At 51.5% G+C, this 21837-nt stretch overlaps 1 protein-coding gene across 5 annotated transcripts in view; it reads right to left on the reverse strand.

The window, feature by feature from the left end:
* ELMO1 (engulfment and cell motility 1) overlaps positions 1 to 21837 on the reverse strand; it is a 422552-nt gene that overhangs the window by 326315 nt on the left and 74400 nt on the right. For 4 of the 5 annotated variants that reach the window (XM_036230489.1, XM_036230485.1, XM_036230487.1 and 1 more), the window contains exon 2: positions 16741 to 16890. In XM_036230489.1, coding sequence (XP_036086382.1) covers positions 16741 to 16818 — 78 coding nt within the window. In that variant the 5' untranslated portion in view covers positions 16819 to 16890. Of the gene's footprint in view, positions 1 to 16740; positions 16891 to 17177; positions 17346 to 21837 lie in introns of those variants that run through there. The other variant, XM_036230486.1, reaches the window with a different exon arrangement.

Raw genomic sequence — 21837 nt, forward strand, 5'->3', positions numbered from 1 at the left:
ACAGGTGACGAAACAGACACCAGTCAAGTGACTGTCACCATATGTTAGCAAAGCCACACAGGTGATCGGCATGGCTCTCATACACAGGGACCGAACGAGATACCCCAGGCCATAAATACAGCTGACACCGCTGCTTATGTCACGCCCTCTGCTCGCCGGGAGCTTCTAGCCGCTCGAATTCCAAGCCCACACTGGCTCTGCCCACGTTTTAGTTAATGTTCGCTCAGGGGCACAAGACGATTCTGTCCATCTGTCCGATTCTCTAAGACTCGGGAGCAGGGTGGCAAGGGCGATGCCTCGGTAGCTTTCTGTCCCTCTGCTGCATAATTTGCCTTTGACCAACTTGCGAGAAGCAGCCCAGGAGAAAAGAAAATATGTCCGAAGAGGATCAAACCTGGTTCATCGCCCTCTGACTCCATAAACTCCAGAGGAACTAAAAATAAAATGCTATACTCTACCTGACTATATCTGGATTTAGAATATTGAAGGAAAAATTATTTTGGCTGCCTATGTTTTAATAACTTGTAAAAATCATAACCAAATTCCTTACGCTTTTCGTTTTGAAGGCCATGACCACCCTCTCGGACTCGGCGGCGAGCCGGGGCGGGAAGGGCTGACTGTCCTGGAGAGGCGGGCGGCCACGTGCGAGGCGGGGCCAGACCCCGTCTTCTCCCCCAGTCCTTCCGCAGCAGTGAGTCCATCTTGCAGCATGTGAAAGTATTTCTTCACTTTATATTATTCTGGGAAAATTTTACTGCTGGCAGAAATATTTTTATTTGTCAAGCAAAGTCTGCATTGTCGATATGCATCTGACTGGCAAAGTCCCATGTGCCAACGGTTCTCGTCAAAGAGTAGCTTTTTTTGTGGTTTTGGGGGGATTTATTCCTCTCTGTATTTTAACTCTTACTCTCCAAAAGGATTCTTTTATTTAACTTCATTTACTGCAGATTAAATCTTCAGCTGGGCCATCACCTCCTAACACGATTTGTTCAGAAAGCAAATTTCTTATACAAAAAGCTGTATTTATCTCCTTTTCATGAAACCAGCTAGATTCCTGAGAATGGCCAAATTCTCTAGCAACGCACTTTTCATCTACGTCTCTGGCTGAACTCTCTCTCTGTTCCTAGAAGTGGGTGTTGGTCCTTTGCTCTCCCTTCTGTTCCCCCTTTGACTTCAATAAAATGTTGGCATGGCAAATTCCTTAAGCCATGCCTCCCACTCCGCCCTGCCTCCACGGCCGGCCCTACAGTTCCCCATAACCTCTTCTCCGGATGTCTTACCACCCCTCCAAGCTTAACGCTTCATCTTCCTCCTTAAAAACCAGATCCTCCTCTTGCCTCCCTTCTATCTGCTAAAAAAAAAAAAAAAAAAAAAAAAAAAAAAAAAAAAAAAAAAAAAAAAAAGGCATTCTTCTAAGCAAAGCACACAGTTCCTTTAAGGCATTAGAGAACTCCAAGAAGAAACATCCTTGGAAGCCCCTGGCTGCGTATTGAGGAGGTGCCGAGTCCAGCCGGGCCTGAGGCTGCCCCCCCAACTCCCCCCGCACCCTGCCGAGATGGCCCCCAGCTGTTGTCCCTTATCAGCACCCCGCCCTGCCACGCCTCTGATGGGTTCAGTTCCTATTCAACCACCTGCTTCTGTCTGTTGCCTAGAGCTCCGGGCGTGGGGACTTTACTCAGCCCGAATGTTCACCTCCGAGCTCTCGAGTGATCGCTGTCCCCATTTCTGCCTTGACACCGGCCCACGGAGGCTGGCGGCACCCCCGTCCAAGGTGGTCGCTTGCCTGGTAGCAACTAGGGACTGTGGACTGCAGACCGCCTGTGACGGCCACTTCCCAGGCCCATGGCTGCCCTCGAACTGGCATCGCCCAGAAAAGAAAGCCCGGCTTCACTGAAGCCTTGTTCATTTCAAATGTTCGTAATAACAGAGGGGGGTGGGGGGGGAAATGCTCATAAGGCAGCATTAAGCGAACGGGCGCCAGACAAGCGCTCCGAGTGCCGAACCGTTATCAACCGCCTGTTTTCAATCCCCTCCCCCAGCCACGAGCTCTTGACGACGTTAGGACATGACCGGGACTGAAGCCTGACCTCTGCAGTCCCTGATTTTGTACACGTCAGCTCACGACATTTCAGTTTTCTCTTCTGAAAATAAAAAACAGCACTTTGCACACGGTAGTGTTGTTAAGATTAATCGAAATGATGTACGCAAAATAGAACCTGGTACACAGTGAGGCGCTGGACAAGCGTTAGCTATGAACAACATGTAATACTGTTCGGACACTTTGCAGGTACGTTTCTGAAAAGCTGGTTAAAAATAAATAAACGAATCAATCCCCAATCCCTCTCCCTTGCTTGGGCGACTACAGCCCCCGGGTGCTGCCCTTGGGACTTGTGTCATCCTGTTCTTTATTCTTCCGGTCGTTTTTGTTCCTCTTGCCATCTGGACTGCCCTTGCTCTGGAGGCAGAGACGGCCAAGACACCTGTCACCTCCCAGGTGGGCGGCCGTGAGGCCCCCGCAAGGCACACAATGAACAGATAGTGTTTGATTAAGGACACGCCTTCTTTTTTCAGACCTTTAGCTTCTTTTCCTTTCTTCTGGTCTCTTTCCGACCGCCACTGAAGCTCAGGAAGGAGCTAAAGATAGGACACAGCAAAAGAAAGGCAAGCAGCCCCAGCCACCACCACGCACCTGCCCTTCCTCATGCCGCCCTCTCACAGCCCTGGACCTGCAAAGCCGTTTTCCACGAAGACTTGAAGGTTTGGGTCCAAGACTACTAAAAAGCCCTTCTCCGGTGCTTTAGAAGCACGTGACAGATGCTTTCTTCGGGCGCTTTGAGGCAGCACAGCGCGGCACTGGGGTCTGACTTCGCTTTTACAGATGGAAATTCATAGAACGTAGTCTGCACAGCAGCCCTGAGTGACGCTGGCCCGGAAAGACAAGAAGCCTGGCTTGCACGTGTCGGGGCACCTCTAAGAAGGGATTCACACATGGACTACGATTTAGCCTACGGCGTGACTCTGTGACTCGGAGCAGCCTTAATGCACGATGACCCACCTAGTTCCCGGAGGCGGCTCCTGACATTATGTCAAGGACACGAGCCGCTCTATAACAGCTGTATTCGTCCTCCCACGAGCCCCGCGACTGCTCTCCGCGCTTCTGGGCCATACATCTTCATAGAGGAATCCCGAGAGATCTGGGACGTGTGCACGAGAACTCTGTTTTCCTGGCAGAGGCCTAAACGATCTGGAAGATATGACGAAACCACTCCTTCCTGAGGCAGATCTAACTGGTTCTTGGAAAGCAAGTATTGTGACCAACGTTCCCTGTGAATCACTGGCACAAGGTCCAGGAATTGTCAGAAATGACAGAGGGGCTCACGGCTCCGTCTACACAGTGGGCGAACCACGGGTCGCAACGATTTCAAAAGCGGAAAGATAATGAAGCTACTGTCGCCTTTGTCCTGACAGAGGATGATGCATTTCAAAAGCGATTTACTAAAAGCGACTTGTTTCAAGCTTTAGGAAGCTAATTAGATGTTAGATTTTAGCAAGATAAAGCACAATCTTCCATGATAGAAATCGCTAGCCTATGTTAGTGAACAAGGACATCAATAATCAGCACCCTCGTGGATTAGTGGATTAAAGACAAGCAGACACACCTTTCTTCTTCTCTTTGTGGTATCAGAGACATGTCTACTCGGGAAACTTTATTTCCCTTCAACAGAAGAGACACTGCAGTTTTAGTAAATGACAAAAATATAGAGACAAGCAACGGAAGAATAAAGCACTACTATCAGTTATCTGCTGTGACTCTTCTTCTTAGTCCTTGACTGTGTCCTATTGTCCCAATATCAGTGTTGCTATGGATAAGAAACATAATTTATCCCCCAGATCTCGGTATCTCGGACAAAAACCAGTCTCCTAATTCCTGTACCCTTCTCAACCTTCCTTAAGACCAGCCTTGTCCAAGTCTTCCCAGGTGACTCCAGGCATCTCCATGTGCCATTCTGCTCCGCCGCACCCTTGCGATCAAGTGTCCTCTTCTACGTGGAAATGAGCAAGTCACAGTGCGAATTCATTCAGAGCCTGTGGTCTGCTTCCCTTCAGTCATGGGAAATCGTTCACTTATTTGTGTCAAGTTCGTATGTGGAAGGTTAACCATACTTATGGGCATGGTCTTAAAACAGAAAAGTCAGACCGGCTCAGTAGGATGACTGTTAACTCTAATAAATAGGGTATTATCAGATTAGGTGAGTAGATATGAGGAAGCCAGATAAGCTCTGAGGGTGAATTAGGTTCAGGTTCAATTTAAGCACAAAATTATGACAGCTTATCTACTGCAAAGAAGCTGAGATTGGATGAAAAACAGCGATCAAAACAATAGCGAAAGGAACTGGTAGCGAAGGGTACCATTCGAATTTGTGATGGCTGTATTAATGCCATTTTGTCCTTCTTAGTTTAGTGGTAATGGATACGCTGAGCTATACGTCAGCAAGTAAGGAGAGACATGGGCTTCCGAGTCTCAAATGTGCATCCCATGAATGCACGAATGGTACCCTGAGGCTGAACCACAGCCTGGGAGAATGGTAAAACAGGTTCTTCCAGAAGGACCTAGAACATGGCCACAAACGTCAGGTACATTTTCAAATCTCCGTACCTTTAACATGTCATCAATCCAGACTTTCATTATCTGTTGTCACTTGGCCAGCCCTCCTGATAATAACAGTAGCAGTAATAGCTATTAGTTATTGAGTAACCACCACATATCCCTATGAGGTAATATTACTAAGTGTAATTTACAAGTGAGAAAAATATATGGAGATCTTGAGGTGTAAAGTAACTTGCTCGAAGCTTCACAACTCAGGTGACAAAGCCAGAATCTGAACCGAGACCTGTATGATTCCAGAACCGTTGCTCTTCACCTCCACCTCAAAGCCGTAGTCCTGGGAACAACAGCCCAAGTCCCAGAGCTGACCCCCGCGAGGCGAAAGGCGCTGGGATTCTGGGCGTCTCGGTCCCTGGTACGTAGTGAGCTCTTGATACATATTTAAAACACAGTGGTTAAGCACCGCCATAAGAAGTGTAGATGACGCTGCCTCCTGCATTGTGCACATAAATCATGAGGAAATCCTAAGTTAACACTAAAATCTTGATACCCGGCAGAATAACTATCTCTTCCTTCTCACTTTTGATGCCCAGATCAACACCTTCAGACCTAAATTTCTCCACAGTTCTCTCCTTTCTTGGCTAATTTTTACTTGAGCCTGTGTCCTTCCACGACTTCAAATTTAAATCGCACCTCAAAACTCTTTTCCCATTTTCTACTTTTATTCCTCTTCTAGTTTGCCAGAAAATAAACCTGCAATAAACATTACATTTTCCTTATCTTCCATATAGTTGTTTGCATTCTAGTCCTGCCACATCTATTTCAGAGGACACTCTAAACCTTCTTTACTCTGCCTGTGGGTACAGAGAAGCAATTATACATAGATGCTATTTGGATTGCTTAGGGCGGGTGTCCCCAACTGCAGGCTGTGGACCAGGACCAGTCCGTGGCCTGTTAGGAACCAGGCCGCACAGCAGGAGGTGAGCGGCGGGTAAGAGAACAAAGCGTTATCTGTATCTGCAGCCGCTCCCCAGCACCAGCATCACCACCTCAGCTCCGCCTTGGATCATTGGGCATTAGATTTTCATAGGAGCACCGGTCCCTGGTGCATAAAAATTTGGGGACCACTGGCTTAGAGGATTTTTGGTTGAAGGTACGGTAAATGCAATGGCCTGGCTAAATGGATATTCACACTGCATGGAGGAATGACAATGCCATATGCATGAATGAGAGGCTGTGGCTAAAAGGACAAGCTAGAGGTGAAAAAAAAGTCTAAGTCCTGTAGACAACTCTCGATGATTTGGACCCATCGCAGGTTTTTAAGGAACAAAGTAACATCATCAAGCGTGCGTTTCTAATGAGAGGTAATTACACTAGAGGCCCAGAGACCGGGGGGCGAACAAACTGGCCAGCATACCGAAACCGAACGGAAACCTGTGAGGAGGTCCAGTCCGACCGTGTACATACCTGCCTTACTTTCCCGTACCCATTTATAAGGTTTTCATGAAGAACACTCCACCTACATATTCCTCTGCTATCCGTTTTCTTCCATCTTGGGAGCATTTACCACCACGTGCCAGTTCTTCACACGAGAAATCCGGGAATCGCCTATAACCTTTCGTTTTCCCTTACCCCTCTCTCTGCCTTGCCGCAGTCATCACTGTCCTGCCCTGTAACCTTCCCGTACGTCCCGATGAGATACGTCTCACTCTCTTCTGTCTCCTCTGTCACTACCTTAGGCCATAGCGTGACCACGTCTCACCTGAGAGACTGCAAGATCTATCTATCTAACTAACTTGCCTTCCTCGATTTTGCCTTTCACAAAACAATTCTCGAACAGTGATCTCCTAAAACTACAAAACATGCCATGTCACTCCGCTTCTTAGAAACCTTCCCTTTGCTCCCGGCTCCTGGACAGGGCATGAAGTCAATATGGCTCCTCGTGGCCGAGCGCCTACCCCCTCAACCAGCCCAGTCCAGAGTCTGTTTCCTCCCACTGCGGAATTTCTCTTCAGTTGCAGAGAAGTAAGATACTAACTATGATCTCCTAAAATATTCCTCTCCACCTTTCATTCCATTCTTTGCCAGTAGGGCTGCAATTAGACATAGATTGTAACTTCTGAGTGTATCCTTTCAACACAACGCGACAAACATATTTTTCATTCCTTTCTCTTTTGAGCTGTGTTCTAGACGAATTCCTCATTTTCATCCTCCCAGTAACTGATTCTCTTTAGCCAACTCTGCTCTAGATTTACTTTGTCAATGTGTTTATTTTGTTGGTCATCTTTTTTTTTTTTTTTTACAACACTTACTACATGCATATTTTTTTAATTTTTAAGCTTTCTAATTGGTTCTTTCTCATGTTCATCTGTTCTCAACGTATAGCCACCTGTTTGTGTAGGTGTCAGTTTCTCTCTTTAAAAGCTTTCCCTTCGAGGATATCTGACACGTTTATTTTCAGGTCCCCCCGCCCCCGCCTTGTGCTTTATGTTCCTCCAAATTCACTAGAGAGAACAGGGCCGGCTAGAGCAGCAGTAGATGTGATGAAGGCGACCAGACGCGGGCAAGGTCAAGGCCTCTGAGGCAAGGTCAAGGCCTCTGAGGTACCTGAGAGCGACGCCAAGGGAGAGAGAAGCGTCCAGGAGCGCACGCGGCTTCCGCAAACCGGGAGCAGGCGCACACCTGTCGCCAGGCTGGAGACGTGAAGAGGAGCCGGAGTGCGCGGGTTTGGGGAAGAAAGGGGGGATGGGGCGTGTTTCGAATGCGCTGAGTTTGACGCGCGAGGGACGTCCAGATGAGCGAGGCAGGTAGCTGGTCGTTTATACGGGTCAGGACGTCGAGAAGGAGCGACGGCCGGAAATCACGAGCCTCTCAGGGCGACGAGGCCGATGAGTCCGAACCTGTCCCACGGTAATGATTCACCTGCGATAATCATTTTGAGAGCCGGCACGGCTTCTCGCAACGTCACGTGGCTGCCTTTTGGGTGGCGGTGACGGAAGCGCCGGAACGGGCCTTGGCGAAGTCAGGTCACGGGCGGCGGCGACGTGTCTGGAAAGCGCGCGAGAACGTGGGGACGGTTCCCCTGGCCGGGGCTGCGCCCTTGGCAGCCACGGGTCGCCGTCCGGATCGCTGGGCAGCGGAAGTACGAACATCACCATTTCCTCCGCTTATCACCCACGCGGCCCGCCCGGGGCATCGCGCGGCGAGTGAGGGGAGCCGTGTCGGGCTACGGCGCGTGCAGCAGGGCCTTCGTCTAGCCTGGGGAGCCAGCAAAGACTCCCGCCGAGGAGCTCGCGCTTCCCCGGGATGGAGAACGCACAGCAGTCAGACAGGCAGAGGTGTGAGGGCGGCGCTGTCCAGGTGAGAGGAGATCACGTTCGTACAAGCTCTGATCTGAGACGTGTCCGTGCACGCAAGGGAAAAGTGTCAGGTAGAAGGAGAACCCAGAGAGAGGGGCGGGGGCGAGCCGCAGAGACCTCCAGCGAGGCTGGCGACGCGGGCAGCAGGTGCTGGCAGCTGCGGCAGGGAAGTCCGCGTCCTGCGCTACGGGCAGGGGGAGCGCTACCCGGGAAGGCCGGCGTCCGGCAGAACGCACCGGAGGGAGAGCAGGGGTCGCGGCAGGGAGGCCGGCTGGGATGCTTCTGAAGTCACCTCGCGGAGGTGAGCCGGAGCGGGGGCCGTGAGGACGGAGACACGGTGGACAGAACCAAAGCCACCGAGGAGGTCGACGCCCCAGGACGTGCTCCCCGAGGGGCATGGGGCGTGGGAGGGGGGCTGTCGAGCACGCTGGTGCTGCCACTGACCTGCAGGACCCACGAATACAGTTGATGGAAATGTAGGGGAAAAAAAAAACTAGAAAAGCACATATTTCCTCTCCTCAGAGTTCCGGACACAATGTACTGGTCCCCATGGCCCTAAGGAGGATGCACAAGCTGCCTTTCTCAAGAACACACCGCCTTTTCCTGTGGACCCAGAGTCCTTCTGCATGCTGAAATCTAGGCACTTAGATACCCGCCACAAAGCACTGGCTGACCTACCAGGAAAATAAAGTACAAAGTGTGACATGCACAGAAGATTCTAGAAAGGTGAGATGTAGTCACCAGGTCAGAGAAACACAGTTGGTAAAAGGCTCTGTCCTGAGTTGCCCAGTATGCCCTTCGGGACAGAGCCGGGGAAGGGAAATAGGATGGAAGAGAAGACCATCCCCACTGACCTAGAAAGTGCACTGAAACCTACGGCTCATCTTCAGAAGGAAGAGCAGAATGCTGGAGTTCATTCTTGCTGCATTAAACTGAGCTCTCGGTTGAAGCGAGGCATGTATTTGCTGTCGTCCTCTTCCAAAGCATGGCAACTGTTTGGATTTTGTGAGAGCATACAGACTATCTCTCTCTCTCTCTCTCTCTCTCTCTCACACACACACACACACACACACACACACACACACACACACGGCTCAAACCAGAAAAGGAAGTTTAAGAAACAGTGTTTGCAGGACCCAGCTTAACAGTTGCAAACATCACGAGGGATGACTACACCTGTCCCAATGTCCTTCTATGCGTAACGGCAGCACAAAGAGCATCAGCACCACATCCCACGGGCTCAGCACGCCATCTTTACGCAGAAGCGAAGGTCCTCTTGACAGTAGGACCACGTGACTGACGGGGCCACCGGGGCCCTCGCTGAAAGTGACCGAGGGCGTCCGCCACATCACCAGCAGACGGTGCTCTCCAAACCTGGGTCCAACGCCTCGGCGTCACCAGGGAGCCTGATGAAAACAGGAGTCCCGGGACCTCGACGCGCACTTGCGAATCATCTTCTCGGCGTGTCCACTGCGCTCCGTACGCGATTCTGACGCGGAGGCTGGCTTGGGAGTCGCTGACTTAGCCCATCCTCAACAGGAGGAAGTTTGTCCACCGGCCAGGGAGTATTTGGCAAGGTCTGAAGACATTTCTGGTTGTCACACCAGGGGGAGGGAATACTACTCGCATCTAGTGGGTGGAGGCCGGGACACCGACCAAATCCTACAGTGCATGGGACAGCCCTCCCAACTGGGAACCATCCAGTGCCGCGGCTGAGGACCCTGCTGCAGCCCACCCACTCGGGGAAGCACGGTCCAGGAAAAGCACACGGCTTTTCCTTCCTGCGCGTGCAAGGCCGGCACCTAGCTTTCCAGAAATCCAGTTCCATTTTCTCGATCCTACGGAACCTTCGTCTCTTCTATTATGGTCAAATACGCACCACGTAAAAATTACGGACTTAACCATTTTTAAATGTACACTGCAGTGGTGTTAAGTACATTCACATTGTGTGTTCCACGTTATCTTAAAGCTCTGACTTCAAAACTCTGCACGCGGAGCTCGGCCGCCACGTCGTCTTCATCCACGAGGCTCTCAATATGGAAACGTCTTGGGAATTACGGGTTTTCAGGCTGAGGAGCCGGGTATAATGCACGGAAGGGAAAGCTTGCATTATTGGTTCCAGTCTGGCTGGAAACACGAGGAGCGTGCTCTAGTCTGTGCACCACGCTGAATAAATCATAACCGGCTCCTAATGGTAACGTCGCTAAGCCGAGCGCTGAGTGATTGTCTCACTGAGGCCCGCGGCACCAGGAGAGGTGTGTGAGGGTTGCCAGCTCCTCCTCATAAAGCGGGCGGCTTGTCCCCACTCACACGGCACTTAAGCGGCTGCCCAAATTTCGAGTCCAATCAGTCCACCCAACGTCCACGCGCACAGGCCTCAGGCCAAGCTGCCTCTCCCTGTGTCCGGCCCCCAGGAAACCAGACTTTCAAGGTCCTGGCTCACTGCAGGCTGCCTCCTTCTGTCATAACCCGGACCACTCGCCACGTCGTCCCTGATTTTTCTTTGCTCTCATAGCATGACGCGCCCCGGGAAATCACGTGGCTAGCGGATGGAGCAGGCGACCTGGCAACGGCACGAGTGGCGGCCCCAGTCAGGCCGGCGTTGATGGTGGGAGCCATGAAGCAGGGGCCCGAGCCACTCGAAGAGCCTCAGTCCCACCAGCGGAGAGACGCGAAGAGGACTGCCGGGCGCGAGGTCAGACGGAGGAGCACGAATGCTGCGCGATGTCTCCTCTGCGTGGACGCGCTTCCGAACGCGGGCGCGGCTACCGGACCCTTCTTCAGGGCTGCGTCTGGGCAGTCTCGCTAGCCGTTTGCCTGTGTGCTGCAGGCACCTGAAGGCTGAGACAGAGCGATGACAAACAGGGAGAGGAACGAGCCGGCCGGGCTGGTGACCGCAGCTGGGGTCATTTAGAGACAAGTTATACTTAAAGCCAGGAGGGAGCACGGCATCTGAGACAAAGAATGCCAGCAGTGACGTGCGGACCGGAGCGCTAAGCGCTGAGGTTGTGGCGGACTCAGAAAGGAGGAGGAAGAAACGGAACCGTGAAGGGAAGTCACACGGACCACTCAGACGAGCGGGGAGGCTCTCGGAGCTCGGGCCGACGGAGGGACAGGGAGCTGCAAGACACGGCCGCGCCGCGCTGCCGAGCGGACCCCGGGGGGCGAGGCCGGCATGGCGCGGAGAAGGCCACTTGACTCAGCAAACTAGGGGGCACTGGCGCCATCAAAGAGGGCAGCTGTCCGGAGAGGAAAGTCGTATTCATCCCAGGGCTGAGCAGCTCCCGAAGCAACACAGGAGACAGATACCGAGAACATTTAGATCAGCTTGGGACGGAGAGACAGGAAAACGCGCCCTAGCAAGAGGGCGACTACGCGAAGAAGATGGTGCTCCAGGGCAGGGAACGCAGAGCTCACTCTGGAAGGGAAACGAAGAGGGTTCGATGGGGGAACGCCTCGGGCAAAAACACAGGCCTGGTGCAAAAAACACGGGGGTTTCAGGGAAGAGAGCGGGGCCTCCTCCCCGCTCTGTGCCGGCTGTGGGGAAGGAAGAGGGGGCGGCAGGGGACAGAGGCGGCAAGTGGAGGCGCGAGCCCAGCAGCGGGGGCGCTCCGAGGCCCAGGCAGAAGTGGCGGCTTTTCGTCCTCACCGAGGTGCCCGAGGGCGGGAGAACCCGGAGGCGCGGAGAGCGTGTGCCGGGAGCAGCAGACGTGTCGGCGAGCGGCCGAGAGACGGACGGAAGCACCGCGGAGCAGTGCCAGGGAGCCGGCGGGGACCGCGGGGCGCGGGCCTGCGGGGCGCGGGCCTGTGGGACTAGACGACCCCCTGCCTCCCCGCCTGAATCTCTCGCCTTCCTCAATATTTGAAAAGCTAGGCAAAGAAAGAAAGAGAAAGGGAAACTGTTCTCACGGGAAGGGCGGATAAAGAGGCAGACGGGCGTTTTCTCATTTCCGAATCCCGTGATGCCTGGCTGAAGCTAGCAGCAGTAACGCTGCCTTCACGGGGCGCTCACTCCGAGCCGGGGTTCCACGTTCCTTCCATGCTTTCCTTTCATCTTCGCGACGACCACGAAAGCGGCAAAATATTATCTTGGCTTTACGCGGCGAAGACGCCGAGGCTCAGAGGGGCTAGCTGGGCCCCCCGCAGAAAGCGGGGTTCCAGGGCACGCAGCCAGGCTCCAACGTCCCGGAGCCCGTGTGTGTCTGGTGGGCCACCCGGTTCAGTGAACGTGAGGCTCGGTGAGCCGCAGTTTAAGAAAGGCCTGCGGGGACGGCCACCGCCCGCCGCCTCTGCGGCTCCCGAGGCCGAAACGCGAGGACAGGCGGTGAAGGCTGGAGCAGAGGCTGCGAACAGACGAGCTGACATCTCTTCCGACGGCCTCCGGCGACACGGTCAGCTCCGCTCCTGAGCACTGAGAAGGCAGGCAGAGCAGGCTGCGCCAGGCCCTGTCCCCGGGACCAAGGGCACGAGCAGGATGGACGCCCACTCGGAAGCTCCCTCTCCCGCCGGCTTGTTAATTAAACATCCGGTGGTGACCTAAGGACCGTTGGCCAGAGAACCAGCCCCGACGAAGCAGCTCACGGGCTCCCGTTTCTCATGAGCCCCCCGAGTCATGGCATGTGGGTGCCCCGCTGGGTGCCCATCACAAGCCAGACACCGGGCCCCACCCTGGCCGACAGGAACAAACTCTCCCTGGCTGAGTTGAGACTGTGACGGTTTCGCAGGCTCCCTGGGTGCGTCTTGGCCACGCTCAAGGCTAAGGACCCCCGGTTTATGCTGATGCACAGTGATGACACAGCGTGATAAGTGGAGGGGTACACCAGGCTCCACGAACCCACAGGCCAGTGACGCCGAACCCAACTCCCGCCAATGCTTTTTAATGAAATAGTTGCTATGCAAGTTATAAAAAAAAAAAAAAAAGAGCAAAGAGCTTTCTAAACGGAGGTAATGTGCCATGGGAGAGGTTATGTGAACTTTATGGAACACGGCAGAAAATTACGAGAAAACCCAAATAATAATCATTTAATCATTGCTCAAGTCTTCACTGCATGTGAAAACACATTTCTAATTTTTTGTGCCAACTCTGAGTCGGTCGAGAAACAACACCTAACACCGGCGCTGCCCTGAGTCCCGCTCCAACATCGGCAGCTGCAGGACGATAACGAACTAGGCTCCCCTTTGAGTCCCCATCAGCATTAGCAGGAGGCCTACGATCTGCCAACTGTTTCGAAGTTCAGTCTTCAGAGTGAGGGCGGCCTGGGTTTGTGACCTGCCCTCACTAACTAGCAAATTGCTGAACATCTATGAGCCTTGGTGTCTGCGTTGGCAAAACCTGGAATTGTCACCGAGAATGAGACAAGGCGATATCGCATGCCTCCTGATACGATGCCCCAAAAGGAAGCAGCAGCATCTCTCTGGCATTTCCACCAAAAAAAAATAAAAAATAAAAAATGTAAAACCTGAACCTGATTGGCAAGAAACACCAGAGGAATCTAAGCTGAAGGACATTCCACAAAATAGCTGTCCTGTATCATACAAAACCATCAAGGTCGCAATAGATAAAGGATGTCTGAGTAATTACTCCATGGCAGTGGAGGTCAGGGAGACGGGGCAGTAACTGTAACTCAGCACCCTGGATGGCTATCAGGCTGCAGGGAAAATACCTAAAAAGGACCTGATTGGAACAAACGGTGAAACCTCAATATGGACTGTGGGCTTTGAGTTACGTGACAGTGTTAAACTCCTGGTTTTTATAAAGAGATGAGGGTTATGTAAGAAGGATTTTGTTCTCGGGAAAGACGCACCGGGTATTTAGAAGTAAAGGGGTACGATGACTGTAAATCACCTGCAACTGGTTCAGAAAAAAGACACACACACACACACACACCCCAGAGAGAGAAAACAATAAAGCAAATGAAGCAAAACATTAATAACCCGTGAATCTAGATAAAAGGCAGAAAAGTAGACCGAGTTCTTCGTGTTATTCTTGCCACTTCTCTGCGTTTGAAATTGTGTTGAAACAAAGTTGGTTCCTCTTCAAAGCCACCAGGCCATTAAAAAACAAGGAAAGATGGAGAAACTGTCGCAGCCTGGAGGAGGCTGAGCAAACATAGCAACTAATTTCGGGATTGGATGCCGGGACAGAAAAAGGACATTAGTGGAAAAACTGGCGGAATCCAAATACAGTTTGTAGTTTTGTGACCAGTTACGCGTCATTGCTAATGTCTCGGCTGTGACAAATGTGCCACATTTTAGTAAGATGTTAACATTCGAGGATGCCGAGTGAAGGGTATATGGCAACTCTCTGTGCAATCTCTGCACTCTTCCTATAAGTCTAAACGTGTTCAAAAATAATATATAGAAACCACGAAAAAAAAAAAAAGGGCAACCTACTGAATGAGAGAAGATATTTGCCAATGATACATCTGATAAAGCGTTAGCACCCAAAATTTATAAAGAACTCATACGACTCAACGTCCCCCCCCCAAAAAAAAAACGATCTAGTTAAAAATGTGCAGAGGACCGGAATAAACATTTCTATAAAGAGGACATACAGATGGCCAAGAGACCTATGAAAAGATGCTCAACATCACTAATCGTCAGAGAAATGCAAATTAAAACCACAGTGAGAAATCGCCTCGCACCTGTCAGGATGGCTATCATCAATAAACCAACAAACGAGTGGTGACGAGGATGTGGAGAAAAGGGAACCCTCATGCACTATGGAAAACAGCTTGGAGGCCCCCCAAAAAATTAAAAATAGAACTACCTTATAACCTAGCAATTGCACGTTGGGTTTTTCTCTGAAGAAAACCAAAATATTAATTCAAAAAGATACGTGCACCCCTATGTTCATGGCAGCGCTAGTTACAATAGCCAAGATATGGAAGCAACCTAAGTGCCCATCCACAGACAGCTGGACGGAAAGTGGAGGTAAATATACACAATGGAATACTACTCGGCCATAAAAAACACGAAGTCTTACCATTTCTGACAGCATGGATGGACCTAGAGTGTATTATGCTAAATGAAATAAGTCAAACATATGACTTCACTTACACGTGGACTCTTAAGGAACAAAACGAATGAACACACAAAACGAAAACAGACTCGGAGACACAGAGAGCAGGCTGAGGGCCGCCAGACAGAGGCACCAGGAATCCGGCTCAGCACCTCTCCGACTTAACCGCAGGGAGGACTTAACCACAGGGAGGAATTCCATGGGGATCTTGCGAAAATGCAGATTCTGGGGCAGAGGTCGGGGGTGGGGTCTGAGACTCCCTGCATTTCCAATGAGCTCCCGGGTGGTGCTCAAGCCACGGGTCCTCGGCCCCACATGGCCGAAGGGAGAGCCACAAGGCAGAGGTGCCCGGGCGCCCGCACGCCAGGCCGTACACACGTTGAGGGGCCAGCCTCACCCCACACTGCCGCGCACGCCTGAGGGGCCAGCCTCACCCCGCTGAAGCGCTGTTTTCTTAGGTTGTAGCCAAACCTCGTCCTAACTACCTTTAGCTGGTGCCAAGTCGTCCCAGACATATTTCCAAGTAAAATGCAACCTGTATCCTCTCACAAAAAGCACGAGAAAAAGGATAAAACCCTGCTGCCCGATACAAACGCATGTAAAACTATCGAACGGGCTTCTCTACCCACAAGGCTTGCTTCGGGAGCCACACAAAAGTCGCCTCACAGAGCAGTTAGAGTAACAATGAGGGGCAGGTCTGAGGACGCCTTTTTCAGCAGCAATCCAAAAAAAAGTTACCCTTTCTTACATTCAGGCTCAAGCTCAACTATTTCTGACTTGACCTGTATCATTTATTCTCATGAGGTGTTTGGAGCCACACAGGCCATATAAATCTTACAGTGGTCTTCAACCAGGTAATAAAATCTAACCAGAAAAAAAAAAAAAAAAACAGTATAGATTATAAACATAATAGTATTAAGAACAGAGATAAAACGTGGAGTGTCCATTGTACCTTAACTTCGAAAACGCAGAAAGCCATCTAGAACCCTATATTATTTGCTCTGTGAAAGCCTTAAATATACATTAAGTCTCAACCCATTTTTTTTCTTTAACTCATTTGTGACTCATTAAAATGACAGAAGTAACCTTCCTGAGATACCCTATAATCGAACAGTACATGAGAGTTACACCATAAAGATGTCTCCATAGGTGAAACCATTTTAAAAATCATCTTGATATTTTTTTCATTCGGTAACTACGTGTTGAGTATTTATTACATGTCCAGACAACATACCGGAGGCACGGGGCACCTCGCAATAATCAGCGCATTACAACCGGCTTGGACCCCAGACTGAGCCTGCGATACCACTCTCTTTACACGGCTGTTAATATAATGCACTAGGCTGCTTCTGCACAACTCGAAGAGAAACGCGATTCAAAAAAATTAAGTTTTTGTTGCCTGTGATCAAACGAGCCGCATATATTCACGAGTCCCTGCCAGGCAGGGCTGGGACAGGGTCCTCCGCTGTGTCAACTGCCCGGAGCCCGGTCTGCTTGTCCCTCTCGCCTCCCTCAGCATCGGACACAAGCTCCGTATTGACACCATCCAAGGAGATGGTGGAGGAGTCTAAGAACCCCATCCATCACCACTGCACGGGGAACGGAAGTCAAACTACACTGCAACTTTTATTGCATAGATTTTTCAACACAGCCAGAGAGAGAAAGGGAGAAAAATAGCTATCTCAAAGTCTGCAACAATTCCAGAATAGAAAGAAAACCCAAAACGCGCCCGAACTGCCACCGGCATTACTAACCTGATCGATTTCCATGAGCTTGGGGTAGGCGCCTGGCCATTCTATGGCCACCTTGACGATGTCCGCGGGGGGCGGCATTGTGAACCCCGAGAACGTCCAAAGCCGCTGGAACCGGGAGGCTGCAGGGTAGACGGCCGCACGTGCTTATCCCTAGAGAGGAATGACAAAAAGAAAAAAGAAAAGTCGCTCGCTGCAGAGGCAACGCGAATTCTGCTTCATCACTTCCTGTTTTCACTGGTGGTTTAGGTACAAGAAACGGCTCAGGGCACAAACGGCGCCCGGCGCCAGCTGCACCGCCGGCCGCGCGGAGGCGGGAAGGCGCACGGGGGGAAGGAGCCCGCGCCCTGGCGTCGGGCGGCCGGGTGCCCCGGCCCCGCGGGGGGCGGCGGGCCCCACGCTTCGGGGGGTCGGGGGGGGGGGAGCGAGGCGCCCCTTACCGCCCGGGGCGCTGCAGCCGGCGCGCGGGGGTCCGAGGCCGCCGGACTCGCGGGGTCCAGAAACGCACGTCGACCCCACGTGCTCACGGTCTCCGGAAGGGGAGCCTGCCCAGGAAGTCGTGGTCAGGAAGCAGCGTTGCTTTAAAATGCTTTCTGCCTGTCACCAACAGAGCCCCGCGCTGTGGCAACCAGGACACGAGGAGGAAGGAGCGCGGCCCCAGGGCGCACGCGCACACGTGCGCGCGCCGCGTCCCCAAGGCGGGTCTGCACAGTGCACCTGCACCTGCACCCTGCAGGGGACCGCGCGGGGACACGCGGGTGCGGCCCGCCAGCCGTTACAGCGGACCTCGACCCAACGGAGCTGCTTCCACGGAGCAGGAAGCTTTTCCTGAGCCGCCTCTCCCAGGCCAGCCCATTTCTTTCGGGATGACACTTTTCACTGAATGTTTTGAACAGGTAAAACGTTCACGTAATTCTAAACTCGAATGTGTGTGTAAATCCATTCAACGTAGGATGCCCCGCCCCCCAAAGTGGCCCGCCCACCCAGTACCCACTTTTACCCCCAGCCCTCCAGCCTCGGGCTATACCCACTATTACTAGTTTCTTCTGCTTTCCTCCAGAATTTCTTCATGCATATAAGGCAAATGCAAAAATACAGTATGTTTTCTCCTTTCTTAATATAAAAGGCAGCATTCTATACCTTTTTTTTTCATTTTGCATATCTTCTAAATCTTTCTATTTTAGTACAAATATTGCATTTCGGTTCCTGGGGGAGGGAGGGGGTTTGCCCTGAGCTGTGATAAAGCAGGCTGCAGTGAATATGCCCTTATGCGCACACCATTTTGTACACGTGCAAGTGCATCCTTACGACAGGGTCGGAGGTGAAATTGCTGAGTCGAAGAGCGAATGCAGCTTTAAATTTTGAAGGTCATTTCTAGCTGAAACTTACTGGGTCTCGTTAACCAATGTCACCATAAAAAATTTTTTTAATTAAAAAAATTTAAATAAATAAATAAAATTTGACGCCGGTCATTTCCACAGGAGCTATGGTAATCTACACCCCCTCCAGCAACGGAGGAGGCTGCCTGCTGACACGCAGCCTCGCCGACAGACCGAACTTTTGCCCACCTGATGGATGCACTAGGGGGAAAAAAAATAGATCTCGCTGCACTTGTAACATGTGTTTCTCTTACTGCGAGTGAGATTGAACATGAAGAGGCAAAGTCCCATGAAATTGACCTCTACATGAAGATTCTAATCGGACTCGTGCAGTCCGTTGTTTGTCAGACCAGCGTAAGCTTCGTCAGTCCCCGAATCCGCAGCAGGCGGACATTCCTGAGACGGCAGAGCCAGCAGAGCTAATGACGGCAGCCTCAACAACACCGGCGGTTGTACAAATAACTACGCCAGAATGGGCAAGTAAAGGAAACGAACCCAAACACAACCGCTGCTCCTCTGGCCAAGGGCGGGGGCGGGGGTCGCTGTGCGGCTAATCCGTGCTAGCCAGGAAGAGCCGCGTTGCAGTCACTCATGCGACAGACGGTAACTGCGCCCCACTCTGCACCTGAGCTCGATGCCGGGGCCGCGATGTTCGATGGCATCAAGGGATAGGCAGAGAAATCGAGCAGGCGAAGGCAATCTGAAGCAGGTGAGCACACCTGTGTGCGAGGGGTAGGAGCACGATTTGATGAGAGGCGAGGAGTGGAGCCGTGCAGACAGACATCTGGAGAGATCGCATCACAGGCCCAGGAAACAGCACCCTGAGGCCGGAGCAGGTCTGGCGTGCTCCCGAAACAGGTGCCCGGCTGACGCCAGGTAAGTGGGGACAGCAGTCATGATGAGTTCCACAGCAGTCAAGTCGTGTATCGGCGGGTTCATTCACTGCACTCGACCCCGCAACACTGCTACCCGATCTCTTGGTTGTGACTTTTCAGGAAGAAAGGTCACGTCCACGCATGTCTATCCAGAGTACAAACTAGTACAACTTTCCAGAGGTACTTCCGGCAAGCTGCACCAAGAACCTTAACATTTCGCATTCTCTTTGAGTACTTTTACTTTTCTGGGATGTTTCCTCAAGAAATAATTATTAACTAAACCGTAACGATGCCAATTGCTGTTTTGGTTGCTATTCCCAGAACTCGAAAACATCTGAATATTCAACAACAGAAACGTGTTAAATAATTATGCAGTGTCATATGTGCAAATATAAGCAGACGGTCTTCTTTATAGCCTGTGCATCATGTGGTTCCCTCGAGAATTCCAAGGACAAGGCATCCTATCTGTATCACATCACTTCAATTTAGGGTCCAGATGCAATTACACACCCAAGAAGAGGAATTAAGAAAACAGTCTCTAATGTGAAAACAGGCTCAGTGTGAATATCGGGTAGCACTACTCAAAACAAAGAACACCCACTCTTGAGGGTCAAGAGAACAAATGATAAAAATAAAAAATGCATTTGGAGCACCCTCCTCCAGACTCCACACAGAATAGTCTAGGGTTACACTGAACGAGGTCATTTAGTCTCCCAGGAATCAAAGGCCCAGGGCGCTTTTCTTCCCCTTTAACTGGTTTTTATTTCTCAAAGATTGTTCACGTAAAACCTGTTGAACAGGTGAGAATACGATAACGTGGCTCTGCCCACATCTCCATGGAGAATAAAGTGGGGGTGGTATGAAAGCAGCCCCGAGAGAACAGAGGCTGGGGTCATCCCCCGAGAGCACTTAACCCAGCCCAATCGGACCTCATCCCTTGTCCCCAGATTAAAACAGCACAGACGGGGACAGCCAGGCTCCCTGGGGGGTGGGAGGGACGGGGCTCAGGTGCACAATTTGCAGCATGAAAAATCCGGTCCATGTCGTTATCCTCAGAAGTCTACATCTTATCCTCTGAATTTATATTTCCATGAGGGAACAGATAGCTCTCAAGGCTTCTATATATAGTCACTGTTGCTTCTGAGGAAATTCAGGGAAGGAAGTTTGCATCGCGGGCTTTCGCATCCTTGGCCCGGGGAGCATTTGCGGCCATGGTCTTTTGCCATAGGGATGTCCTGTGCATTGTAGGATGGTTAGCCACATCCCCGGCCTCTACCCACTGGAGGTTGATCGCCTCCCTTAGTCACGACAGCCAGGAACATCTCCAGACATTGCCAAATGTCCGCTAAGAAAGAAATCATCCTCCAGTTAAGTTGTGAGCTACTAAGTCCTCTGGGCAGGTTACTAATGATCGGGGCCCCCCATCGCTGAACGTGACACAGACAAATTATCTCGTCGACCTCCCCGCACCCCCCAAGAACATCGACACGCAGGCCCAATGCTCGGCCAGGCAGAACGAAGACGGAAAATCCTTTTCGAAGCTTCAGCCAACAAACGTGGCCCCTTAGTGTCCTCCGCACTCTGTGCCGGTCACTCTGCAACGCTTCCGGTCGGCCTCTCCCAACCAGTCCTGGAGAACTGGGGCACTCAGGACGCGCGTCCCGACCGCGGACGCATCGCCAGGGAGCAGCGGGCCTTTCCCACGCGGTCGTCAGCCAAGGCGTCCACCTCACGACATCCCATCAGAGCTCCTGGCAGTAAAACCAGGTCTGCTGTTCTCCAAATTGCCCGATACACAGAAGCTACCTGATTTGCAGAGATATAAACAGCCTGATATAATAATTCTCATGCAAACTAAAATTTAAAAACCACTCACGGGAAGTCTACACACCTGGTTAGATAAACGTCACAACCATTCTGCCTTGTAAGGGAGCTAGGAGGTCCCTGGACGCATGGGGCTTCTCTACGGTGTTCCTGCGTGCCTGCTGATGGGGTTGCTCTATGCCACACTAAAGGACCAACAAGCCCTGCAGTAAAGGAGTCATAGTTAAGACTAACTAACTAACTAATACATAACGGCTTTATGAAATAGGGACCATTACTAAAGTGTTTTATAGACGAGGAAACTGGGATCTGGACATAGCTCGCCCCAAGTCCCTCGGCCACATCGAAAGCCCAGCCAGAGTGCTATCTACATCCGTCCGATTCCACGGCCCAGGTATTTAATCGCCATACCATATTTTGAAAAAGGTTCCCTTGTTATAGGACTCCTCAGGCCTTTAATGAATATATATGTGGACTCTTCATATGCAATATCCAGTATTTCCCAAATGTATCTGTCTAGAAAGTTCTCCCACTCTTCCCCCCATGCAGCATCTTGTGGCACTGGTTTGTCATGGGACACTCTTTGGGAAATGATGCTTTGAGACCATTTGCCTCCTTAGTTTCTCAGGAAAAAGAACTGCCGACTCGTCTTGGCCGGCACGTAGTGAGAAATGGCAGAGAAGACTCCTGGCTTGAGACCCATATTGAATTATCATCACCTGCGTCTGTGGGCTCGTCTCCAGGAAAGCAGCCCAATTCTTCCAAGGAAATCTTTCCATTTCCGACAAGACAGCAGAATTCAATTAACTACGGCTTCTACCGTGCAAATCAACAGAAGATAAATAGCGAAAGAAACAGACATTTTGTATTTGGGAGAGCCAGGACCTGAACACCTCGCTCACCGCTCTGAATCTTTGGGTGGTGGTCCAGGGAGCAGAGCACACGATCGGCCTGCCTCCCAGCATGACCAGTGTGCCCTTCCCCACAGACCGCGCCCCTGCGCCCACCCCTCAGACACGGGC

This window comes from Rousettus aegyptiacus, unplaced genomic scaffold (genome assembly GCF_014176215.1).
Source record: "Rousettus aegyptiacus isolate mRouAeg1 unplaced genomic scaffold, mRouAeg1.p scaffold_m13_p_13, whole genome shotgun sequence".
Taxonomy (NCBI): Eukaryota; Metazoa; Chordata; class Mammalia; order Chiroptera; family Pteropodidae; genus Rousettus; species Rousettus aegyptiacus.